The sequence below is a fragment of the Pituophis catenifer genome, unplaced genomic scaffold, assembly GCF_029215685.1.
Source record: "Pituophis catenifer annectens isolate HBS135680 unplaced genomic scaffold, rPitCat1.0.hap2 SCAF_2, whole genome shotgun sequence".
Lineage (NCBI taxonomy): Eukaryota > Metazoa > Chordata > Lepidosauria > Squamata > Colubridae > Pituophis > Pituophis catenifer.
In genome coordinates, this window is record NW_027256882.1 from 38678306 (window position 1) to 38701999 (window position 23694).

At 43.6% G+C, this 23694-nt stretch overlaps 2 protein-coding genes across 2 annotated transcripts; one reads left to right on the top strand and one right to left on the bottom strand.

The window, feature by feature from the left end:
* Positions 1 to 305: 305 nt before the first annotated feature.
* On the bottom strand, positions 306 to 13386 carry LOC139309374 (zinc-binding protein A33-like). Its single transcript, XM_070933435.1, has 7 exons — positions 13211 to 13386; positions 8791 to 9272; positions 7469 to 7564; positions 5809 to 6042; positions 4441 to 4463; positions 1612 to 1889; positions 306 to 829 (listed from the first exon to the last, which is right to left on the bottom strand). The coding sequence occupies exons 2-7, from the start codon at positions 9214 to 9216 to the stop codon at positions 306 to 308; spliced, it is 1581 nt and encodes a 526-aa protein (XP_070789536.1). The 5' UTR covers positions 9217 to 9272; positions 13211 to 13386.
* A 5533-nt stretch (positions 13387 to 18919) lies between these two features.
* LOC139310154 (tropomyosin A-like) lies at positions 18920 to 22683 on the top strand. Its single transcript, XM_070934314.1, has 2 exons — positions 18920 to 19409; positions 20760 to 22683. The coding sequence occupies exons 1-2, from the start codon at positions 18920 to 18922 to the stop codon at positions 21407 to 21409; spliced, it is 1140 nt and encodes a 379-aa protein (XP_070790415.1). The 3' UTR covers positions 21410 to 22683.
* The last annotated feature ends 1011 nt before the right edge of the window (positions 22684 to 23694 follow it).

The following is a 23694-nucleotide window of genomic DNA, read 5'->3' on the forward strand; positions in this document are numbered from 1 at the left end:
CTGCAGTGGAATGCATTGAAAGCAGGTAAAATACCTTGCACCACAGGTGGACGGAGGCAACCTCTATCCTCACTACGGTCAATGGTCAAGGAAATTAAGCATGTGGGAAATAGAAGGTCAGCTTGAAAGCTACACTTATAGCAGTCTCTGCACCTAGAACAACCATCATAGACCACAATAGTCAGGTCAGACCAGTTTCGAATCTTTGAGAGATTGCTTGCAAAGAGGGAATAGTATGGACTTAATGCATCTCAATGTTTTCAATTTTCACCAGGCTGTGCAATGCTACACCATGAGCTAAACTCTCACAGCTCCAGGACCCTCACTAAGAGGGGGTAGCTGCTGCGAGTGCTGAGAAAGGGGAGCATCTCTTCATGGAAGCACGCTTGGAAGGTGTAGAGGTGGGTCATGCTGCTGCTGTTGTAAAAAGAGAGCTGCCCCCCTTCAAAGTCCAGGTAAACCCCAACTTTTTCCATCTCCCCGCAGACCGAGAGGGACGTACGGGGCTCACTCAGAGCTTGGTACTCTCCGGCCTTCAGCTCAATAGCCCACACCCCTTCCTTGGGCAGAAAGTTCAGCTTCTCCTTACGCTTCACAGACTTTTTGGCCATCCCCACTATCCAATTGTTGCTGTCCTCGACATCGACCTCCCAGTAGAAGCGGCCAGTGGTAATGCCCTTCCGTCCCACCACACACGGGGTGGAGGTGAAGCGCTCCAGCTTTCGTCGCCAAAATCGTCGGCCAGGACTGAACTTGACCCCGGTGGCTTCTTCCACAACGACCAAATTGGGATGAGCTGAGTTCCAGTTCAAACTGATGCTTGCAGGGACTGGAGCGGAAAGATAGAAAGAATTCAGAATCAACAAGAGCCTTCTTGTGCAGCAAGCTATTGCAGGAGTATAAAGTGGTCCAGAAAGAAATTAAGACACAAATGAATCTAATATGAGCCAGCTGTTAATAAAGCTACTGCCATCCTCAACATGTCTGAAGCTTCCTTTCTCTCTTTTAGCCCAAACCACATGATGGTGTAATTTCCCCGAAAATAAGCCCTCTCCCGAAAATATATAAACGCATGCACAGCCGGTCCCCACTATTTCCTCTGATTAGGGTTAGGGAGACAGAGCTGGAAATCAGGTAAGACAGCAAGAGGAGCCCTGTCTTGCTCCACGTGCCCCAAAATAATAAGACCTCCCCGAAAATAAGGCCAAGCGCTTATTTCAGGGTTCAAAAAAATATAAGACAGGGTCTTATTTTCGGGGAAACGCGGTATAGAATAGGGTAATTAGAGCAGTTAAGTAATTATACTTAGAAGAATTAGTGGTAAATGGAAACAAGGCAGTCAAAGAACACGGTGGCTCGACACCATCAAAGCTGGACACCAGCCAGAGCATAGAAGAACCAGAGAAGCAGTGCAAAATTGGAAGATGTGGAGAGAACTGGGCCATAGGATCACCAAGAGTTGAACATGACTGAATGGATAACATCATCATCATCATCATCACATTACAGATTATTGCTGGAGTACACAGCCTTGAACTTCCACACAAAAAAATAGGGTATAAAAGTAATAAACCAATAACCAATACATTTGGTCTAAAAACCTCAACTCACCTGGATGTAGCTCACCCAGCAGCTTCTTCCAGACATAGAATTGCAGAGGTCCTTTAAACTCGCCCAGGTTCAAATCTACAGCCACCACTCCATCTTCATCCTCTTCCTTCTCCTCTTCTTCTTCTTCCTCCTCCTCCTCTTCTTCTTCCTCATCAAAATCTTCATCAGTCTCATTCTCATACTCATCTGTGTCTTCACTGCTGGTCTCCAGCCCATCTTCTCCTACCAGTTCAGCATCTAGTTCGGGTTCATCCAGAGCTTCTTGTTCCTTACGGACCCTGTAGGAGAAGAGCATCCCAAGGATCAGCCATTTTAGAATAAGCTGTCCCAATTCTATCAAGGAATCAGATTGGGGTCCTTCTACAGAGAGATATCTGAGCGCTTCTGATCAAAAAAAGAATGATGCTGCCCTATTATTATTTGTTGGCCTCTTTAATGGATTTTGTGCACTAAGGGGAAAAAAAACAAGGAAAATATTGGAGGAAAGCGGGAGGATTTAGAATTGGAAGACATTTACACCTGGGACATCTCCTGCTCCATAAATCAGGTTTTATTAGAAGCACCCATGTATTTTTTTAAATAATCACAGCAGAGAACAGCACAAGGCCAACAGAGGATGACTTCCAAAAAAGTTAGGTAGATTCAGATCTGATGAATACTTCCCAGGGAAGTTGCAAAAACCAGGAGGTGGCGATGGCCATACTATTGCTAAGAAAATGCCCACGTCATTATCAGAAGTGAAGACTCACTCAGGAAAATCTCCACTTTTTCTTTTGTAGTTTTACAGAGATTTTAGAAGTAATTTGGGTAGGAGGCAAAGGGCCAGAAGAACATTTTCCGTCCCAATTAAACTCTTTGTGGCCAAATCAGCCTTGCTTTGCCTCTACTCCCAAGAAGGAAGAGGAGCCAACTTTATAATTGTAGCAGGGTTTTTTTTAATGGAAGTAAACAAGTAGCCATCTTCCCTTCTGTATACTGCATGGAGGAGCTTCACCTACTCATTTTGGCAAATCCAGCAGCTTCTGAAAGGTGGAAGAGGAAGTCATGCCTACAGTGAGGAGGCAAAGTAATATACCCTGCATCAGGGGTGTGAGAGAAAAGTTATTTCTCAGGTGCTATGCCTATTAATGGCTTTTGGAATGGACAAGGAAATAAGCCAATCAGAAGGCAGCTGACGGGTTTGAATCTCCGGGGCTTTTATTTATAGTTCCCTCCCCTAACTGTCACAGTTGACAGTATAAAAGGAGATTCTTGACAGGAAACCGTTGGCAGTCCAAAGGGCAGTTCAGAAGGCAGTTGGCAGTTAGGAGTGTTCTGTTCAGCTCTTCTGTTAGAAAACTGTGAGCAGTTTGGAAGTCAGTTAGAAAGGCAGTTCTGATGGTTTACAAGACTTTTTCTTCTGAGAAAGAACTAACATCGCTTAGAGCAATTATATATATTCTTACTCTTCGTAGGATTTATGTGCGTTTTTCTTTTAGCCAGGTTTTTCCTACGTAAGCAAGGTTTTTCTGCAGCCCTAGCTCAGTGGCTTACAGTGGGTGTGGCTTACTGATAATGGCTAATGAGCTAGAAATAGATCTATATAAGTCTCTCACTAGGCAGCAAGGGCCTGCTGGCTGCCAGAAAGAAAAAAGCCCAGAATCGAGTGGATGTGACTCCACTGAGCTAGGGTTGCAGAAAAACCTTGGTTACATAGAAAAAACCTGGCTAAAAGAAAAACACATCTAAATATCTCTATATCTCTATCTATCTATCTATCTATCTATCTATCTATCTGACAGGATATTTAAGAATAGTAATGAAATACTATTTAGTATTCATTTATTTATTTTTAAATAAAATATTATTAATAAATGTATTAATTTATTAATAAATAAAATAAATAAATAAATAAATTTAGTATTTGAATAGATATTGTTTTGTTTTTATATTAATAAAAACATTTCTTGTTAACTGCTTCAGAGGCTCATTTGTTAAAGTAAATCTTAATAGAGATAAGGGTTTACGGTACATTGATATATTTCGTCCACAACAAGGGGTGTCAAACTCAAGGCCTGCCGGCCGGAGCCAGCCCACAGGGTGTTTAGATCTGGCCCGTCGGGCTGCCCTGGAAACAACAAAGGACTGGCCTGCGGTGTCTCTGCCAGGGAAAACGGAGCTTGGGAGGGCCGCACACAGTGACCCTTTTCACTGGCAGAGGGCTGCAGAGGCCATCACAGCCGAAAATGGAGCCCAGGGTGGCCACGCAGGCCCCCTCCCCCGAGCTCCGTTTTTGCTGGCAGAGTGCTAGCAAAATAAACTATTAGCAAAAGTGGATCCCCCCCAGCCCTGCCTGGGCCACCACAGGTGCCCCTGACACGAGCCAAGCCCATTATGCCTACAGTGAGGAGGCAAACTAATATAACGTGATGCCTTCCTTGTTGGTTCATGTTTTTCTTCCTTTCATGTATTTATTATATAGGTAGTCTTGGACTTAGCAACCATTCATTGAGAGACCAAAGTTACAATGCTGAAAGGAGTGATTTATAACCGAGCCTCACATTTACAGCTATTGGTCATGATTAGGATACAGGTGCTTGACAAGCTGTGTGCATTTATCATAATTGCTGCGTTGGGGGGGGGGGGGTCATGTGACGGCCATTTGCGACCTTCCAAGCTGGCTTGGAGCAAGCAAAGTCAATGGGGGAAGCTGGATTCACTTAACAACGGTGGCAAAAAAAAAAAAAAAGGTTGGGGTCAACATTTAACAACCACCTTGCTTATGAAAGGAAATATTGATCCTAACTTTGGCTGTAATTTGATATATAAGAAAAGAGGAACACTACTTACCTCTCTAGCAACTCTTTTGCCTCCTGTGGGAGAAAAGGAAGGAAGGAAGGAAGGAAAAGAAAGAAGAAAAAGAAAAGAAAGGTGAGATAATAATCAAAATAATTCTTTCCATGGGTTATCACTCACTTTCCTGCCAAAGCTTTCTGCATTTTAATGGTGCACAACATTCTGTTCTCAGTAGATCATGTCCTAGTTTAACTTATCAGAAAAAAAAATCCCAGTGAAATAAAATCACAACATATATATATAGAAGAAACAAAAATTGAGGACTGTAGAGTCAGAGTGCTTGAGATGCCACTGAAAACACGAGGTGATGGTGCATATACTGTACTGATCGATCTCTCTTTTACATGAACAAACACTGTGGAATCTAGCAATTGTTACAGGAAAACAGTCCTACTTATTTTATGTGTTTAAGAAAATGGATTCGGCCACCCAACTGACTCAGGGATTCTGGGTGGCTGACAAAGATTAAAAAAAAAAGATCTTGTCAGTCGTGACAAACCCTAAACCCTAAATTGAACAAATCATGGTGTGAGAAGTTTTATATCCAAATATATATTTATTCTTTATACTGTTTCCATTTTCCTTTAAAAATATTAACAGAACCTATAATGGTCTGAAAATCAGTGTCTCCAGCTTAATTAAATTAGCAAACTGCCTCAACCCACAAAATAAATTCCCCAAGCCTAATCCACATATCAAAGGATAAGGTCTGCAAATGCAAATAGAGATAACTAAATTAAGTTTCCCAGCAGAACTGTATGTTCACAAACATACACCCACACACATATACACCTCAGCACGTAAACACTTCCACATCCCAGATAAACTCCCCCTATAAAAGTTTGCCACTGTACCCATCCTCTGCTCCTTTTTTTTTTTTAAAAATTTGATTTATATGCCGTCCTTCTCTGGAGATTCAGGGCAGCTTACAATGCGTTAAGCAATAGCCTTCATACTTTTGTATAGTTATACAAAGTCAGCTTATTGCCCCCACAATCTGGGTCCTCATTTTACCTACCTTAGAAAGGATGGAAGGCTGAGTCAACCTTGAGCCTGGTGAGATTCGAACTTGCAGTAATTGCAGGCAGCTGAATGTTAATAACAGTGCTTTAACAGCAGTGCTTTAGTCTGCTGCGCCACCAGGCTTCTGCAGCCTGCCCTTAAAATCAAATTGTTTTGCTTTTAGGAATAAATATTTCTTCTTCCCTTACAACTGTCTGAATCTCATTTTTATTTATCCTTGTGCAACCCCAGCTCAAATTGGAACTCCAAATTATCCTTCTAACTATGGTTTGGTGCAATCTATGCACCCAGCAATTTTCTCCTTCCCAAGAAAACCCCACAGCCCATGGTCCTCCTTACCTTAAGGAAACTAATGTGATCTTTGCATTCAAGGCCAGTCTGTACATGGCACAGAGTTTCTGAACATGAAGCCACCTTGCAGTCCAGTTCCTTTAACTTGGTTTCCATCTGAGCCAAGTTCTTTTCTCGCTGGTTTTCTAAGGCCTGTTTCATAGCCATCTCTCTGTCGTTCAGCAGCTGGTGCATCTTCACAAACTCTCCAGAGATATGATCAGACAAGGATTTGGAGCAGGTCTGGAAAAACAGAGACGGGGCACAGCAAAAAGTTGTGGTTTGGTCAAACAGAAATGATCACCTGTTCACAATGGTGTTGGTTTTGGGGTAGACTCCCGAGAATACCTTGCATAGCGATACAGAAATGAATAAGTGGACCATCAAATCAACTCATTTGAGTTATTATTTGAAGCACTAATGATTTAAAACAGCCTACTTCGGGCATCTGATGCAAAGACCTAACTATCTGAAGGAGACTCTTAATACTAGGAAAGATAGAAAGAAAAAGAAGATGAGGAAGAACAAATGCAAAGCTGGTGGACATAGTGGCAATGGGGGCACCATTAGAAAATCTGAAAAACCAGGTAAGGGATGAATCGTCATGGAGAAACTCCGTTTTGCTCGGAGTTGAGAACTACTTGATAGCATCTAATTTATTTTATGTATTTATTAAACTTATATGCCAGACATTTCACTGTCAGGTAACTCATAATCAATCAATCGATGCCACTATAATGATTACCTAAGCAACACCAGCAATTTAAATCTTTTGCCTTTTTTATAATATAGTGACAGCACACATATATGCACAGATGTACATACAATGCACACAAAGTTCCATTTATTTACATACACAGACACACTGCTCTCTGAGCTTGATTAGTTTTTTTGTAGACATTTCATTACCAAACTATCATCAGTGCTACAACGGAGTGCAAACCACACCCCTTTCCAGAACTATTGATGTTACCTAGTTGAGTAGCGAAACATCTGCAAGAAAACAAGCAAGTTCAGAAAGCACCAAGGACCCCACCCTTCAAACCTGAGCTACAAATATTCCCTTCTATTGGTACACAAAGTTCTAATTGTAAGAGTTTCCATAGCTTAGAGCACCACAGTGCTTCTAAATACTTAAAACTAAATTGAGAATTGCAGGGGAAGAGAGAACAGAATGGAATATCCTGAAAAATGCATGGTTGACAACTTTATTTATTAATTATATTTATATACCGCCCTTCTCCTGAAGGACTCAGAGCGGTGAACAGCCAAGATCAAATACATAAATATAAAAGTTAAGAACAATTTAAAACCAGATTAAATACTTTTGCCCACAATTAAAAACATCCCATTAAAATCCAATTTAAAATTTAAAACCGTTAAAATTAGGCTAGCCCGGCTTGCTTTGGCGACTTGAATGCCACACTACACCATATTTATTCATTTATTGATGATTTGAATGCAAATCAAACAAGCAGGTAGCTTTTCTTTTCCTTGGACTGAATTGCAGGAGCCTGGATTAAATGCTGACTATGAAACACCTAATATTAAATTAATGAGCCACAAATGGTAGCATCGAAAGGAATAGTTGCTGGGATGAAGAGAGAGAAGATACACTCGGTTTAGCATTAAACAGGAAGTCCCAACCCTCACCACTTCCCAGCTGCACCTTTAATTCGATAATGTTCTCCTGCTGGTGGCACTGGCTCCTTTTCAACCGCCTGAGACCTTCCTCAAGAGGCTTCAGAGATGCCTTCAGCTGTTCCTGAAAGGAAGAGAAAGTTGAAAAATGGTCACAAGTCACTTTTTTGTGTCGTCGTAACTTTGAACAGTCATTAAACAAAGGTTGTAAGTCGAGAACTACCTGTCCCAGCTTCCACAGCCACTTTCTGTAAGGGCTTCGTCAAGGTAGACATCTCTCTATGTGGTCAACAGGATCGAAAATGACCTGACGGTGCATAATCAACCAATTGATCAACCTAGACCGGTGTTTCTCAACTTTACCAACTATAATCTTGCTGACTGGGGAATTCTGGGAGTTGAAGTCCACACAACTCAAGCCAAGTTGCTAAGATTGAAAAACACTGATCTAGACCAGGGGTCTCCAATCTTGGCAACTTTAAGACTCGTGGACTTCAAGTCCCAGAGTTCCTTTGCTGGCTGAGGAATTCTAGGAGTTGAAGTCCACAAGTCTTAAAGTTGCCAAGATTGGAGACCCCTGATCTAAACGGTGCCTTGAAACTAACCAGTCCATAATAGCTTAGCTCAGGGGTGTCACACTTGATTTCATTGAGGGCCACATCAGGGCTTTGTTTGACCTGGGGGGGGGGGCTGACCTCATGTCAGGTGGCCCGAACCCTCTGCCAGCAAAAACAGGCTCCCAAGCTCCGTTTTTAGCTGCAACGGCCTCCTGCAACCCTCTGCTAGCAAAAACGGAGCTCGGAAAGGCTGCATGCAATCCTTCCAAGCTGCGTTTTCATTGGCAGAGGTCCACAGGCCACTCCTTCGTTGTTTCCAGGGTGTTCAGGAAATGGGAAATGAATTGCATATATGCGAGATACAGATTCAGTATAATATTAGTGTTTCTCCATGCGTTTCAGAGTGGAAATCTAGCTTATATTTACTGGCAAATATCTGGAAGTTTTCAAAAGCTTCATTTCAGTGTCCTTGTTTATTATGATACTTATTATGATTCATATATGATACTTCTTTTTATCTTGGCTTGCAAAATAAGCTGCCTCGAGTAGCCCCCCAGTGAGATAAGTGGCAAATAAATTTCACAAATTGAGAGAAAAAAGACAGAAGAGGGAGAGAGGGAGAGAAAGGGTCTTGTTCAACCAGAGGCTTATCTCACCAGCCCCACTGTGAGGTAAGTGGCAAATACATTTTACAAATCAAGAGAGAGATGAGCGAGAGTGAGAGAGGCAGAGAGCGAGTGTGTCTTGTTCAACCAGAGGCCACCTTCTTTCTCCTCTCAGGTCCGGTTCTCACCTGATAAGTCTGAACCGCGTTTTTGATGGGCAGGAAGTCATGTCCCCGGTGCTGAGGCAAGTCCCGGCAGATGACGCAAACGGACTCCTCATCTTGGCTGCAGAAGAGCTTGAGAGGCTCCTCATGTTCCTCACAGAAGAACCAGCCTCCGGTGCCACTCAGCTGAGTCCCTTCATCCAGCTTCAGAAGCCGGGCCTTCTCGACCAAGCTGCAGAGGACTCGGTTGATCGTTATGCAGCGTAAAGTGAAGGGTTGGCGGCACTCGGGGCAGAGGCCCCGTCTTTGCCCTTTGGGGATGCAGGGCTCCAGGCAGGGAGCGCAGAAGCTGTGGCCGCACTTTAGCATGCGGGGCTCCCGAAAGAGGGAGAGGCAAATGGGGCACAGGAGGTCTTCGGTGAAACTGGACACTTCCCGTACTGAAGCCATGTTGGTCGATTGAAGAGAGCCTGAACAGATTTCCCAGGTTAGAACTGCTTCTATTTCTGCCTGTTAAGTGAACAAAGAATAATAGGGTTGGAAGGGACCTTGGAGGTCTTCTAGTCCAACCCCCTGCCCAAGCAGAAGATCCTATACCTGTGATAGCGAACCTATGGCACGCGTGCCACAGGTGGCACACGGAGCCATATTGGTGGGCACGCGAGCATTACCCTAGCTCAGCTCTAGCACGCGTGCACATGCTGGCTAGCTGATTTTTCAGGCCTTCTGGGCCTACCGGAAGTTGGCAAATGGGTTGTTTCCGGCTTCCAGAGGGCTTCCGGGGAGTGGTGAGGAAGCCTGTTTTCGCCCTCCTCAGGCTCCTAGAAAGCCTCTGGAGCCTGGGGAGGGTGAAAAACGGGCCTACTGTGCCCACCATGCCATCACATGCCAAAAGCAGGGGGACCATGGGGGGGGGGGTCATGCATGCACGTGCGCGACCACCCCGCACTTCCCCCGCTTTTGGCACGCGATGGCAAAAAGGTTAGCCATCACTGCCCTATACCAGTGATGGCGAACCTCTTCGGCACCAAGAGCCCAAACCAGAACACACATGCATGTATGTGCATGTGTGCATGCCGGAGTGCTGGAAACCAAAACACCAGCTGGCTGGCGTACGCATGCCTGTTTTTTGGCCGCTTTGGGCCTGGAAAAAGGCCCAAAAAAGGCCGGAAAACAGACTGAAAAACAGCCTGTTTTGGGGCCGTTTTCCGGCGCTGTAGCACCCATGAAGACCAGCTGGCTGGCGCGCATGTGCACACTGGGAACCAGAAGAGCAGCTGGCGACAATGTGCATGCCCATAGAGAGGGCTCTGCGTGCCACCTCTGGCACCCTTGCCACAGGTTCGCCATCACGGCCCTCTACCATTCCAGACAAATGGCTGCCCTATTTCTTCTTTAAAACGTCTAACGATGGAGCGCCCACACCTTTTGGAAAGGCAAGCATTACACTGGTTAGTTGTTCTCACTGTCGGGAATTTTCTCCTTAATTCTAGGTTGGATCTCTCCTTTGACAAGTTTCCATCCGTTACTTTTTGTCCTGCTCTGGAGAATAAGTCAACCCTCTCTTGTACAGCCCCTCAAGCAGTGGTGGGATTCAGCCAGTTCGCACCACTTCGGGAGAGCCAGTTGTTAACTTTCTGAGCAGTTTGGCAAACTGGTTGTTGGAAGAAATCATTAGTGGAGAGAACCAGTTGTTCAATTACTTGAATCCCACCACTGCCTTCAAGTACTGGAAGTCTGAGGCGAAGGGGTGTCTGCCATCCCAGACAGATCCGCCTTGGACACCAAAGTCATGACTCCTAAAATTACTTTTCTTACAGGGTTACAGAAACAGAGTCTGAAGGCGCTTCCTGCCTTTATCCTAAAGTAAACCAGGAAGGAGAAACACGGAGACATTTTCTCCAATTGCCTTCCTATTTTGCACACAGAAATTTCTTATCTCACTGTTGTCTGGGCTGCGTCCAGGGCCAGATTTTCCTATAGGCTAACTAGGCTTCAGCCTAGGGCCTCAAGATCAAGAGGGGCCTACATTCAAATTGTTAGCAAAATTAAAATTACACTTTCACTATAGGTGAAAGGGCCTCATAAGTGGAATAGCCTAGAGCCTCTTTTCATCTAAATCCGGCCCTGGCTGCGTCTCTTCCTCCAGGTGATTCTCACAGGCCGCTGCAGGGCGGGGAAACCCCTCAATGTGTCAGACCTGCCGCCACTTAAACCTCTAAATAAAAAACATCCTCGGCTCCATCTGTTGAGAAAGGCATAGCCAGAACTGAGCATTGCATACTAAAAGCCCTAAGAAACCAATTTTCTTTTTTCAATTTACAGTTCATTTAGGATCTGTTCGAAGTTTCAACGGCACTGAAAAAAGTGAATTGTGACCATTTTTCTTGCTGCTCCCTGTAGTCATCTGATCAAAGCTCAGACACTTGGCAACTGGCCTGTATTTATGACGGTTCCAGGGTCCCAGAGTCATGTGATCCCTTTTGCGACAAGCAAAGTCAAAGGAGAAGCCAGATACACTCAACAGCTGTGTCATTAACTTGTTAAGTCATTCACTTAACTGTGGCAAAAAGACATCGCAAAACAGGGCAAAGCCCATTTAACACCTGCTTTGCTGTACAGATCCTTGATTTACGACCACAATTGAGGTCAAAGCTCCTGTTGCTAAACAAGACAGCTGTTAAGTGAGCTTTGCCCCATTTTACAATCTTCCTTGCCACCGTTATGAAGTGTATCGCTGCAGTTGTTAAGTTAGTAACAAGGTTAAGTGAATTTGGCTTTGCTTGTTAGGTCACAAAAGGGAATCACATGACCCCCAGGGACACTGCAACCGTCATAAATATGAGTCAGTTGACAAGCATCTGAATTTTGATCATGTAATTATGGGGATGCTGCAATGTGTGAAAAACGATCCTAAATCCCTATTATTCAGTATTGTGGTTAACTTTGAACAGTCACTAAACAAATTGCTGTAAGTCAAGGACTACCTGTATTAACGAGGGTGGGGGCATGTATATAGTATAGTATAGTATAGAATAGATAGATCAGAGGTCTTCAAACATGGCAGCTTTAAGACTTGTGGACTTCGACTCCCAGAATTAGCATAGCTGGCTGCAGGGTGGATTTGATTTAAATCGAGTTGATTTAAATAACAATTTAAATCACTAGTAAAAAGGCTTGATTTAAATCAACTCGATTTAAATCATAATTTTTAAAGAGCAACTGTCATCTCTGCTACTCCTTTGACCCACTGTTGACTCACCGATAGTCCCAGTGTTGCAGAATATACAGCCTCATGCTACATAACTAAGCTCCATTTCATGCTGAATAAACTAAATTATTTATGTATCTTAAATAGAAAACTATCTTACGATAGATTTTTACCCCAAAAGTTTTTTATTAAAATAAATTCGATAAAAATAAAAAAAATCTGATTTAAATAAAAAAAAATCTGATTTTTTTTGAAAAAAATCATTGATTTTTATCCACCCTGGCTGGCTGGCGAATTCTGGGAGTTGAAATCCACAAGTCTTAAAGCTGCCAAGTTTGAGTACCCCTGAGATAGATAGTATAGAATTCTTTATTGGCCAAGTGTGATTGGACACACAAGGAATTTGTCTTTGGTGCATACGCTCTCAATGTACATAAAAGACAAGATACATTCATCAAGAATCATAAGGTATATCATAGGGAACAAATAAGCAGTCAAATCATATTAGGAAACAGTCAATATAAATCATAAGGATACCAGCAACAAGGTTACTAACATACAGTCATAAGTATGTAAACCAGTACATGTAAACCAGACATGTTGGAGGTTGCAAGGCATGAGCCCTCCCCCACTAGTTTCGCAAAGGAGTCCTTTTGAAAGGAGCTGGAGACAAACAGGAAGCGCTGGGCTTAATGGGGAAGCCGACTCAGTCATCTGCTTCCCTGCGATGCATTTTCTACTTATCATCCATGATAGTTGGATACATCGCCCCAAAACTTCACGCCCTTAAAAAGTAGCCCCAAAATAGGAAAACAACAACAAGCTAACAATTTCCCAACTCTTCCTTCCTTCCCTCCCTCTGCCATACTTGCATTTTCCACTTTGCATGGGAGGAATTTTCCGCTAATTGTGAATATTCATGTGTACATTATCTATTACCCTTGTATATATATATATAATTATTATCATTTTCTCCTTTCCTGAAATCGATACATTTCAGGATCCTCAACTTATGACCACAACTGAGACCAAGTTTCTTGTTGTTAAGCGAGACATTTTTAAATGAAGTTTTTTGCTCCATTTTACAATTTGTCTTGCCACAATAATTAAGTGAATCACTGCAGGTGATGAGTTAGTAATAAGTGTAGGAAGAAAAATAGGAAAACAACAACATCCACCCCCCAAAAGCGAACTAATTCCCAATTCTTCCTTCCCTCCCTCCCTGCGCCATACTTGCCTTTTCCACTTTGCGAGGGAGGAAATTTCCGCCCCTTTAAAGCCACACACACAAAACCCTCCGGAGGCTCAGCCGCTTTTGCAAGGAACGACGACAAAGCGGCATAAACACCCCACCCACCGCCGGCGGGTTGCTTGCTTTGAAAATTCAGACGCCGCGGGAAGCCTTTAAACTTCGCTCGGCCGGTGGGTTTTTTTGATGCTTGCGAAGCTCAAGCGGACTCGCCTCCTTCCTTAAGGCAGCCTTTTTTTTAAGTTTCGGTTTCGGTTTTGCAGCGATTCGTGCAAATCAGGCGCTTTCCCGGATCAAGGCGGCAACTTTTCTACAGAATGACTGGCTCTCTGGAGGGGCAGCAAAGCAGAGAAGCTGGAAGCTCAGGTAGCTCCTGAGGGCATCTATGGAAATTCTCTTCCAAATCAAAGCAGCTTTTGGTTTTGTTAGATTGGGCGAAGAAAGGAGTCGAAGCCGGTAAAAGTAACTATTTGTCTTCATTGATCCCTTACTAGCGAAAAGCAAAAAGGTTTCAGGCTGGCAGCGCTCTTTTATAGAGGGCTGGCAGCCTTTAGCCAATAGATTTAAAGTATTTTCCCGCGGTTAGCGCTGACACCCCTGAGCCAATAGGTTGAAAGTATTTTCCCACGGTTAATGCGGACCGGAGTGAAACCTTTCGGCCGCGTCTGCCCATACACAACAGGTTTTATTAATGAGCCTCTGGATCTCTGGATAGGGAGACCTTTCAGGGTTTCAGCGGTCCTCTCTTGCCTTGCTTTCTTCTCAAATCCCCAAAAGATTCCCATCCATTTCTGGATTAACAGAGGGAACAGAATCAAGATCAGGTGAAGTGTTAATACCCCTTTATAATGCCTTGGTAAGGCCCCACTTGGAATACTGCATCCAGTTTTGGTCGCCACGATGTCAAAAAGATGTGGAGGCTCTAGAAAGAGTGCAGAGAAGAGCAACCAAGATGATTAGGAGACTGGAGAAATGGGGCAAAATTCAACTAACAAATGTCTCGCTTAACGGCAGAAATGTTGGGCTCAATTGTGGTCGTAAGTCAAAGACTACCTGCTGTATTTATTTACATATTTTGGCCTCCTGGCGCCAGTTGGACTTCTTATTCCCAATATAGTTTTCCTTTGCTTCAAAGATCAGTGAACAGCATGTTAGTTGAGGACAAAGGGCTTCTGGTGTTATTGAAATGAAACTCCAAGGTCGCTTTGCTTTCAGAAAAGAGGTGGCCTTGTGGCTTTGCAGAGCAGCTCCGAGAGAGGCTTTTGAGCAAAACATTATTTTCCTTCCTTTCCTCATTTTGATAATAATCTCTATCTGTTATTAACTTTAAAGGCAGAAGAGGGTGCTAGTACTTAGAAGGGGGGGGGGTTAAAGTCCTCTTATACGATTTAGAAACAGAAACTAAATAATTGATTTTTTTTTTCTTTATTTGGTAGCACACTCCGGCAAGGTAAGGATATTTTTCTCTCAATCTTTTGCAGGCTTATAAAATGAGCGCAAAATGTTTGCTTTTGGGGTAGTTTGTTTTTATTTTCTTGATAGTTTTAGCTGAACTGACTTTGTTTTCTTAAAAAAAGCAGGAGGTTCTAATTAAGACATTCCTCTGAGTTAATTTAAGAGAACCAGTTTGGTGCGCTACTTGAGGCATCGGGCTAGAAACTGGGAAACTCTGAGTTTTAGTTATGCCTTATGCGAAGCCAACCAGGTGATCTACAAGATAGCAGTAGTCCAGTATTTGAGGGGCTGCCACAAAGAAGAGGGAGTCAAGCTATTCTCCAAAGCATCTGAGGGCAGGACAAGAAGCAATGGGTGAAACTAATCAAGGAGAGAAGCAACTTAGAACTAAAGAGAAATTTCCTGACAGTGAGAACAATTAATCAGTGGAACGACTTGCCTCCAGAAGTTGTGAATGCTCCAACACTGGAGGTTTTTAAGAAGATGTTGGATAACCATTTGTCTGAAGTGGTGTAGGGTTTCTTTCCTTAGCAGGGGATTGGACTAGAAGACCTCCAAGATCCCTTCCAACTCTGTTATCCTATTCTATCCTATCTTGGGGCAGTCCCTTTCCCTCAATCCTAGAAAGAAAAGGCAGGCAAAGACAAACTGCTTCCAAAATCTTGCCAAGAAATCTGCAGGGATTTGTCCAGGCAATTGCCAGGAATCAATATTGACTGGACGGCAACTGAGTCCATTTATCTCAACTTGGTAAATACAGTTCTTTATCTGTCACTGAAGAATCCCTGTGATCCAGGATGGAGAGGCTTCATTATTTCTCTTGTAAGGAGGAGAAATTGTAGGTGCGAAAATCCTCCTCCACATAGGTTTTTATGATACCCAAATCAATCAATCAGAGTAGAGCTGGAAGGGACCTTGGAGGTCTTCTAGTCCAACCCCCTGCTCAGGCAGGAAACTTTATGCAGTTTAAGACAAGTGGCTGTCCAGTCTCTTCTTAAAATCCTCCAGTGATGGAGCACCCACAACTTCTGAAGGCAAAGCTGTTCCACTGGTTAATTGTCCTCAATGTTAGGAAGTTTCTGCTCAATTCCAGGTTGCTTCTCTCCTTGATTAGTTCCCATCCATTGTTTTGTGTCTTGCCCTCTGATGCTGTGGAAAATAAATGAACCCCGTCTTCTTTGTGGCAGCCTGTCAAATACTGGAATACTGCTATCATGTCCCCCTTAGTCCTTATTTTCTCTAGACTAGCCAAACTCAAATCCTGCAACTGTTCTTCATATGTTTTAGTCTCCAGGGTCTTACTCATCTAGTTGCTCTTCTTTGCACTTTTTCCCAAAGTCTTTTTCTCAACGTCTTTTTTGTAATGTGGTGACCAAAACTGGATGCAGTATTCCAGGCTTTACTAAGGTTTTATAAAGGGGTACTTGATTCTATGCCTCTGTTTACACAACCAAGGATTATATTCGGTTTTTTTGGCTGCTGCCGCACACTGTTGGCTCATATTTAAGTGATGATTTACTAGCACTCCCAGGTCCCTTTCACAGTTACTGTTTTAGAGCCAGGTTTCACCTAACCTGCACGTGTATCTTTAGCTTTTCCTGCCTAAGTATGAAACCTTGCTGTCCTCCACATCCTCCACAAATCATGCCCTCTATATCTCTGGGTTAGGAAATATTGCATCTTCTTTGAGGAACACAGAATTTCAAATTGAGACCAGGGGTGAGGGACGTGTGAGAAAAACAATACTTCTGTGATGTTCTTCTCTTGCCTTCATCCAGAGATCCACAATGTTTTGAGGTTAGGAACCAACTTGGAATTTTAACTGAAGCTAACTGACACCCAAATCCACCTTCTCAAAGTTTTTCTTTTTAGGGTGTCCATAGCAGAGGTGGGTTTGAGCAGGTTCTGACCAGTTCTGGAGAACCGGTAGCAGAAATTTTGAGTAATTCGGAGAACCGGTAGTAAAAATTTTGACTGGCTACACCCCCATCTATTCTCCGCCTCCCAAGTCCCAGCTGATTGGGAGGAAGTGGGGATTTTGCAGTAACCTTCCCCTGGATTGGGGTGGGAATGGAGATTTTACAGTATCCTTCTCCTGGAGTGGGGTGGGAATGGAGATTTTACAGTATCCTTCCCCTGCCAGCCCACCAAGCCATGCCACGCCCACCAAGTCACACCCACATTTTTTTACCACAGTAAAAAAAATTGAAACCCACCACTGGTCCATAGATCCATGAATAGAGATTGATACCATGAACTGGGCTTTTCAACAAGCTCTTGAAAAAGTTCTTTATCTAAGTCTCTTAGCAGTCATGGGGTAAGAGGACTTTTTAATGTGGCGAAATCAGAAAGCAAGAAATAGGATTTAAAAGTAGGGGGGAGGGTTCTTGGGAAAGGAATTTAGAAGTTGCTGCTTTTAAATTGTTCATCAATTATTTTGACTTGAAAGCATTGAACATTTCGACGATCGCAACTTTTTCAAGGAATTGGAAACCAAAAGTGATTCTGAACCGTTCCAGAAAGATCTCTTTGAACCGAGTGAAAGGTCAACAGAATGGCAAAAGCTATTTGTAATCACCTGGGACAGATGTTTTGGCTGTCTCACCGAACAGTTGCCATCAGCCTCCTCTTTTTCTATAGATAGTTTTGTTTGACACTGGGGGCCTTTTGTAGCACAGCTGTCATGTAAGCTTATTGTATGTTATATAAAAGCGAAGCAGGACAATTCAGCTTCTTTAGAGTAGGCCTAGTTGTAAGTCATGGTTGCCCCTGGTCAGGCTCCAGAGGGTGGGATTTGGGACAGCCTCCTCCTCTTTGCAATTGGGTCTACTTTAAAGGGATGGTGCACTACAGTTCCCTCTGGGGAAATTCAAAAACATGAGAATTTAATATTCTCTTGCCTTCAGCTAGCATAAATGCAAGTAGATCAGCGGTGAAATCCAATTTTTTTTACTACCGGTTCTGTAGGCGTGGCTTGGTGGATGTGGTGTGGCTTGGTGGGCGTGGCAGGGGAAGGATATTGCAAAATCCCCATTCACACCCTACTCATGGGGGAAGGATATTGCAAAATCTCCATTCCCTTCCCACTCTGGGGCCAGCCAGAGGTGGTATTTGCCGGTTCCCTGAACTATTCAAAATTTCCGCTACCAGTTTTCCAGAACCTGTCCGAACCTGCTGGATTTCACCCCTGAAGTAGATCAATAGGTACCACTTCAGTGGGAAGATAATAGCATTCTGTATGTCTCGGCGTATAGTCATGCTGGCCACATGACTACGGAAGTGTCTTTGGACAAAGCTGACTCCCTTGGCTACGAAATGGGGGTGAGCACCATCCCCTAGAGTCAGACTTGACTGGACAGGAGAAATCTTTACCTATCTTCTATCTTTTGGAGCCTACATATGTCCACATATGCCGATCTCAGTCGGACCATTTTAGTTAGAAATTGTGCTGTATTAAATGTTGCTTTCAGATTCTGCCCACACATGAGGTATGTTGTTTTAATATGGGTCTCCCACTGGGCCATATGTTTAATATGTGGCTCAAGGTATTTATCTCTTCTCCTTATACAAACAGCAATCAAACAATATATGAGTCAGATCTTCTACCTCTTCAGCTCCAGAGATACATGTACGTTCATTGTATGGGGTAGAATGGAATCTCCCAAATCTAACCATTGTATCAAGCTGTTTGAATCTTGCTAATGTCTCCCTGAGATGTTTTGGCAATTGTGATTTTAAATAGTTGTACATTTGGGTGAGCTCCCGTTACTGGTCCCAGTTTCTGCCAACCTAGCAGTTTGAAAGCACGTAAAAAATGCAAGTAGAAAAATAGGCACCACCTTTGGTGGGAAGGTAACAGCGTTTTGTGCGCCTTTGGCATTTAGTCATGCTAGCCACATGACCACGGAGACATGTTCCGACAGCGCTGGCTCTTCGGCTTTGAAACGGAGATGAGCACCGCCCCCTAGAGTCAGGAACGACTAGCACATATGTGTGAGGGGAAACTTTTAGCTTTTACATTTGGAAGATGCGTTTATATTTGCTCAGCCATTTCAAGCTACCAGCCTTACTAAGTGTGGCTATGTCGTTTTGAGCTTCTATATCCATGATTCTTTGGGCAACTTTTTTTTTTTTTGTTCTCCATTAGTTATATGTTGAATCATATCCTACCTTCTCTTTGAAATCTCCCTCTTTTTTTTTCCTCTGAAAACCAGGCTCCACTGTGATTCAATGAAAGTATGGCCTTTGTACGAAGGCGTGCCCATGACAACGCATTTGAAAAAAAAGTCAGACACCATTTCAACCAAGGACTATGTGAGTTAACCTCTGTGGTCAATTGTCTATACCATGCAAAAGAAGATGTTGACTTTTACATAGATCTAAAGGAGCACATCGGGAAGGCTACAGAGGAGTTGGGCAAGACAGAAGAATTGGTTCTGTGGGACCTGAAGAATGTGGATGCAGCGACTTCTGAGATTATGGTTTCAAAGAAAAAACTCATGGATGAACAGAAAGCCAAAGAGAACGAGCTTGTCAATTTTCAGAACCTTCGGAAGGATTTGCAAAGACGCGGTGAGTTGCAAAAAGAAGACTATCAACGCCAAAAAGCTATGAAGGAAAAGGCAAAAAGGGATAGAGAAGCTGCAGCAGAAGAAATCAGAGAACAAGAAAGGCGGAAAGATAAGGCCTTGCGGTTGATGTGGATACCAGTTGTGGGAACTATTATTGGTGAGTATTAACGACACCCTAAACATGTCAAAAACATGAGGTGGAAGAAATACTTTCGGGTGCTCAGGAGCACAAGCAACTGATCTCTCATTAAAGCAACAACGTCTCTTTTAGACTTCCATGGAGTTGACTCAATGAGTCACACTGACACCATATGTCAGGGTTCCAAATAATACACCTGTAACAAGCAGAACTACAAGGCAAGCTGTTTCCTCAAAGAACAAGTTTATTGGATATATCATATTGGCACAGGCTGGTGAAAACCGACTTTAAAGGTTCCCTCGGTTTTCACCTAATTAAACATTTTCCCTCTTTCCCCAAAAATCAGTCACATGGTCCAATCAAGGTGCTGTCCGATTGCTTGGGAACTTCACTCCTCTCTTCAGCCACCTGTGGGAATGTCCTTGGTTCACAGGGGAAACTATTTTGTTTTGGCTACAAAACCCGAGCTATCTCTAGTCCACCCTCCCTATCCCTCAGCACCATTGTGGCAGCACTGAAGCCTCCAAAATGGCCTTGATCAGGCTAGCTTCAGAGTCAACACCATGCTTGGTTTAATAAGCTGGTTTCCTTGTGGTCTCCCACCCAAATGTTAACTAGACCAGGGGTCTCCAACCTTGGCAACTTTAAGCCTGGCGGACTTTAACTCCCAGAATTCTAGCAGGGAATCATCTACCGTATTTTTCGGACTGTAAAACGCACCTGACTATAAGATGCACCTAAATGTAGAAGACGACAAAACAACAAAAAGTTTTTGGCCTCCACACGTACCATTTTTGGTCCCTTTTTGGCCCTTTTCCAGCCTTTTCTCGGACCATTTTCGAGGCTTTTTTCAGCCTGTTTTCAAGGCTTTTTTGGGCCCATTTTTGGGGCTTTTTTCAGCCCATTTTCAGGGCTTTTTCCAGCCTGTTTTCAAGGCTTTTTCCAGCCCATTTTTGGGGCTTTTTTCAGCCTGTTTTCAAGGTTTTTTTAGCCCATTTTTGAGGCTTGTTGGGCCCATTTTTGAGGCTTTTTGGGCCCGTTTTTGAGGCTTATTTCAGCCCGTTTTTCATAATAAACTGGCCAAAAAAGTTGAAAAATGGATCAAAAAAGCCTTGAAAATGGGCAAAAAAAGCCTGAAAAAGGCCTGAAAACGGAGTGTGAGGAGGCCAAAAAATGGCCAGCGGGTGGGCAGGGCTTTGGCAATATTCAGTCTATAAGACGCACAGACATTTTCCCACCCCTTTTGGGAGACAAAAAAGTGTGTCTTAAGTCTGAAAAAAATGGTAAATATATGTGGAATGATCTTGGCTGGAGAACTTGTTGGCTACGTGTTACATTCCCTCGATTTTGTCTTTGTCTCATTCTCAGGGGGTATTCAGGCTATTGACGCTCACATGTCTCAGAAGGCGGCTGAGGAAAAGGCCGATGCGGCACAGGAAATGGTAAATGATTATCATGCCAATGAACAGAAGGCCCTGCACCAAGTTGCCGAATGTGAGAAGCAGTTGGAGAATCAAGAGAGTAAAATTAAGACGACCCAGAAGAATCTTGAAGAGATGGAAGAGCAAAAAAAGCAGCTAACCGACTTCCACAAGGATGTTCTGAATCTGCAGGAGGCCCTCAGGGGCTGCTCTAACCTGGTGGGGACCCTGCATTCTGAAGCAAACGCCGTTCGGCTGACAAGCCAGTATGTGTTCATTTACGATGCCTTGAAACCTCAAATTGATAGTCTCACTCATCACATGCTTCCATTCCTGGATGCGAAAAATCCCAAGCACCGGCTGCTGGACTGCCCTAAGATAAGACGAAGTATCAAGAAATTGAAATTCTTCTCTGAGACTCCGAGTACTTTGGCCAGAAACACTTACACTCTTATGGATATGCTAGCTGACAAGGATGTCCGTAGGTACTTTGTCATCTGTTCTGTCATCCTGGCCTTGCTCTGGGCAACTGGCTTTTTGTACAAAACCCTTCTGGTTATTTTAATTGGCTGTATCGTTTTCTGTTTCCTAGCTTAGTAGCTCTGTATTTAAGGAGCACCTCCCATTCTGCGAATCTGCTCCAATACAGGTAGTCCTCGACTTACGACCATAATTGAGCCCAAAATGTATGTTGCTAAGTGAGAAATTTCTGAATCGTTGCAGTTGTTAAATTAGTCACACGGTTGTTAAGTGAATCCGTTTTCCCCATTGACTTTGCTTGTTAGAAGGTCGCAAAAAGTGATCACATGACCCCGGGACATTGCAACCGTCATAAATGTGAATCAGTTTTCCAGCATCCGAATGTAAATCACGTGACCATGGGGATGCTGCTACGGTCATAAGTGTGAAAAATGGTCATAAGTCACTTTTTTCAGTGCCGTTGTAACTTTGAACGGTCATTAAGCAAATTGTTGTAAGTCAAGGACTACCTGTATTTATATCAGCAGGAAAGATTCTTTTGAGGATGCTTCTACGGCCAAAAAACTGGCCTAGGCAGGATGAGGCCTACTCTGGAAGTTTCCAGGCTGCACATGCCCTTCCACGGGAGTTGTTAGTAGAAAAATGGAAAGAAGACACAATATATTTCTTTTAGCAAATTTAGATCAGGTAATATACAGGTAGTCTCAAGTTACGACCACAATTGAGTCCCAAATTTATGTTGCTAAGTGAGAAATTTGTCAAATGAGTTTTGCTCCATTTTACGATTTTTCTTGCCATATAAGAGCCTCAGTGGCGCAGTGGTTAGAGTGCAGTACTGCAGGCTACTTCTGCTGACTGCTGGCTGACTGCAATTTGGCAGTTCAAATCTCACCAGGCTCAAGGTTGACTCAGCCTTCCATTCTTCTGAGGTGGGTAAAATGAGGACCCAGATTATTTGGGGGCCATATGCTAACTCTGTAAAACTGCTTAGAGAGGGCTGTAAAAGCACTATGAAGCAGTATACAAGTCTAAGTGCTATTGCTATTTGTTAAGTGAATCACTGCAGTTATTAAATTAGTAACACGGTTGTTAAGTGAATCTGGTTTCCCCATTGACTTTGCTTGTCAGAAGGTCACAAAAAGTGATCACATGACCCCGGGACTCTGCAATCGTCATGAGTCAGTCATCAAACATGCGAATGTAAATCACATGACTATGGGGATGCTGCAACAGTCATAAGTGTGAAAAATGGTCATAAGTCACTTTTTTCAGTACTGTAATAACTTCGGTCACTAAGCGACCTGTTGTAAATCAAGGACTACCTGTAATTGCTTTAAGCTTGTATTTTTATTTTAAATATTGTCAATTGCTTTCTCTTTATAAAAACACAACGATGGCTTATTAATCCAGTAAAGGAAGAAAATAGTTGTAATTAACCTATAAACTTCTAAATTCTCAGAGTTTGTCTGTTTGTAACCTTCAATTGGGGGAAGTTAAACGTTAGAGGGCAACAGTTTTTGAATCGACGTAACTCAAATGGGCTAACTTAAAGAATGCATCCAAAACCTGGGATTCATTATTCCCATGGGATTGAAATTTGGTGAAGTTGTGGCTGCTTCAGCACCACTGCGCCTTCTGACTACATTTCCCAGAAACCCATAGCTTGTGTGGTGCAAGGCAGGGATGTCGTATCCCTGCCCACTTTTCCACTACTCTCTGGTCTCGGACAAATGGCGATTGGCAATTTATGAACCAAGGCTGAAATCTCTTAATAGAGCTGGGGAGCAAGAGAGTGACTTGGAAGTCTGCTGACAAGGTATGGCTGGCTGGAGGGCATTGGTGTCAATGGGTGAGCCCTCTTGGGTACATACCAGGATGGAGAATGGGGGTGCAATTTTCCTTGGGGTTAATAGCTCCCTTTATTTCCCCTGCCCCTTCCCCCCCCCAGCAAAGTGGCAAGCAATTCCGCAAGTGAATCAAGCAGGAGTGATTTCTGGAACCCAGGAGAGAGAACACCATCCTTATCTCTAGGACCGTGATGGCGAACCTATGGCACATGTGCCACAGGCGGCACGTGGAACCAGCTCAGCTCCGGTGCGCATGTGTCGGAGTCTCTGGAGGCTGGGGACAACAAAAAAGTCACTTCCTGTCCAACCAGAAGTTGGGAAACGGGCTGAGGGGATGGGGAAGGCTGTTTTCACCCTCCCCAGATGCACAGAGAGGATCTGCAGCCAGGTGAGAAAGAAAAACGGGCCTACCGGGCCATCATGTGCTAGGAGCAGAGGGAAGGGGGCGTCGCATGCGCGGGGCGAGGTGCATAGAATTATGGGTGTGAGCACACGTGCATGTGAATCTCCCCCACCCCGCACCCCTTCCTGGCACGTGATGGCAAAAAGGTTAGC

Bases quoted from the DNA above. Each gene is read 5' to 3' on its own strand.
- LOC139309374 (XM_070933435.1), bottom strand. From the start codon at position 9,216: ATGGCTTCAGTACGGGAAGTGTCCAGTTTCACCGAAGACCTCCTGTGC. The intron at 1,890-4,440 runs GTAAGTAGTGTT...CTTCTCCTACAG, and splicing joins GCAAAAGAGTTGCTAGAGAG to GGTCCGTAAGGAACAAGAAG. The intron at 830-1,611 runs GTGAGTTGAGGT...TTTCCGCTCCAG, and splicing joins GCTGGGTGAGCTACATCCAG to TCCCTGCAAGCATCAGTTTG.
- LOC139310154 (XM_070934314.1), top strand. From the start codon at position 18,920: ATGGCCTTTGTACGAAGGCGTGCCCATGACAACGCATTTGAAAAAAAA. The intron at 19,410-20,759 runs GTGAGTATTAAC...TCTCATTCTCAG, and splicing joins AGTTGTGGGAACTATTATTG to GGGGTATTCAGGCTATTGAC.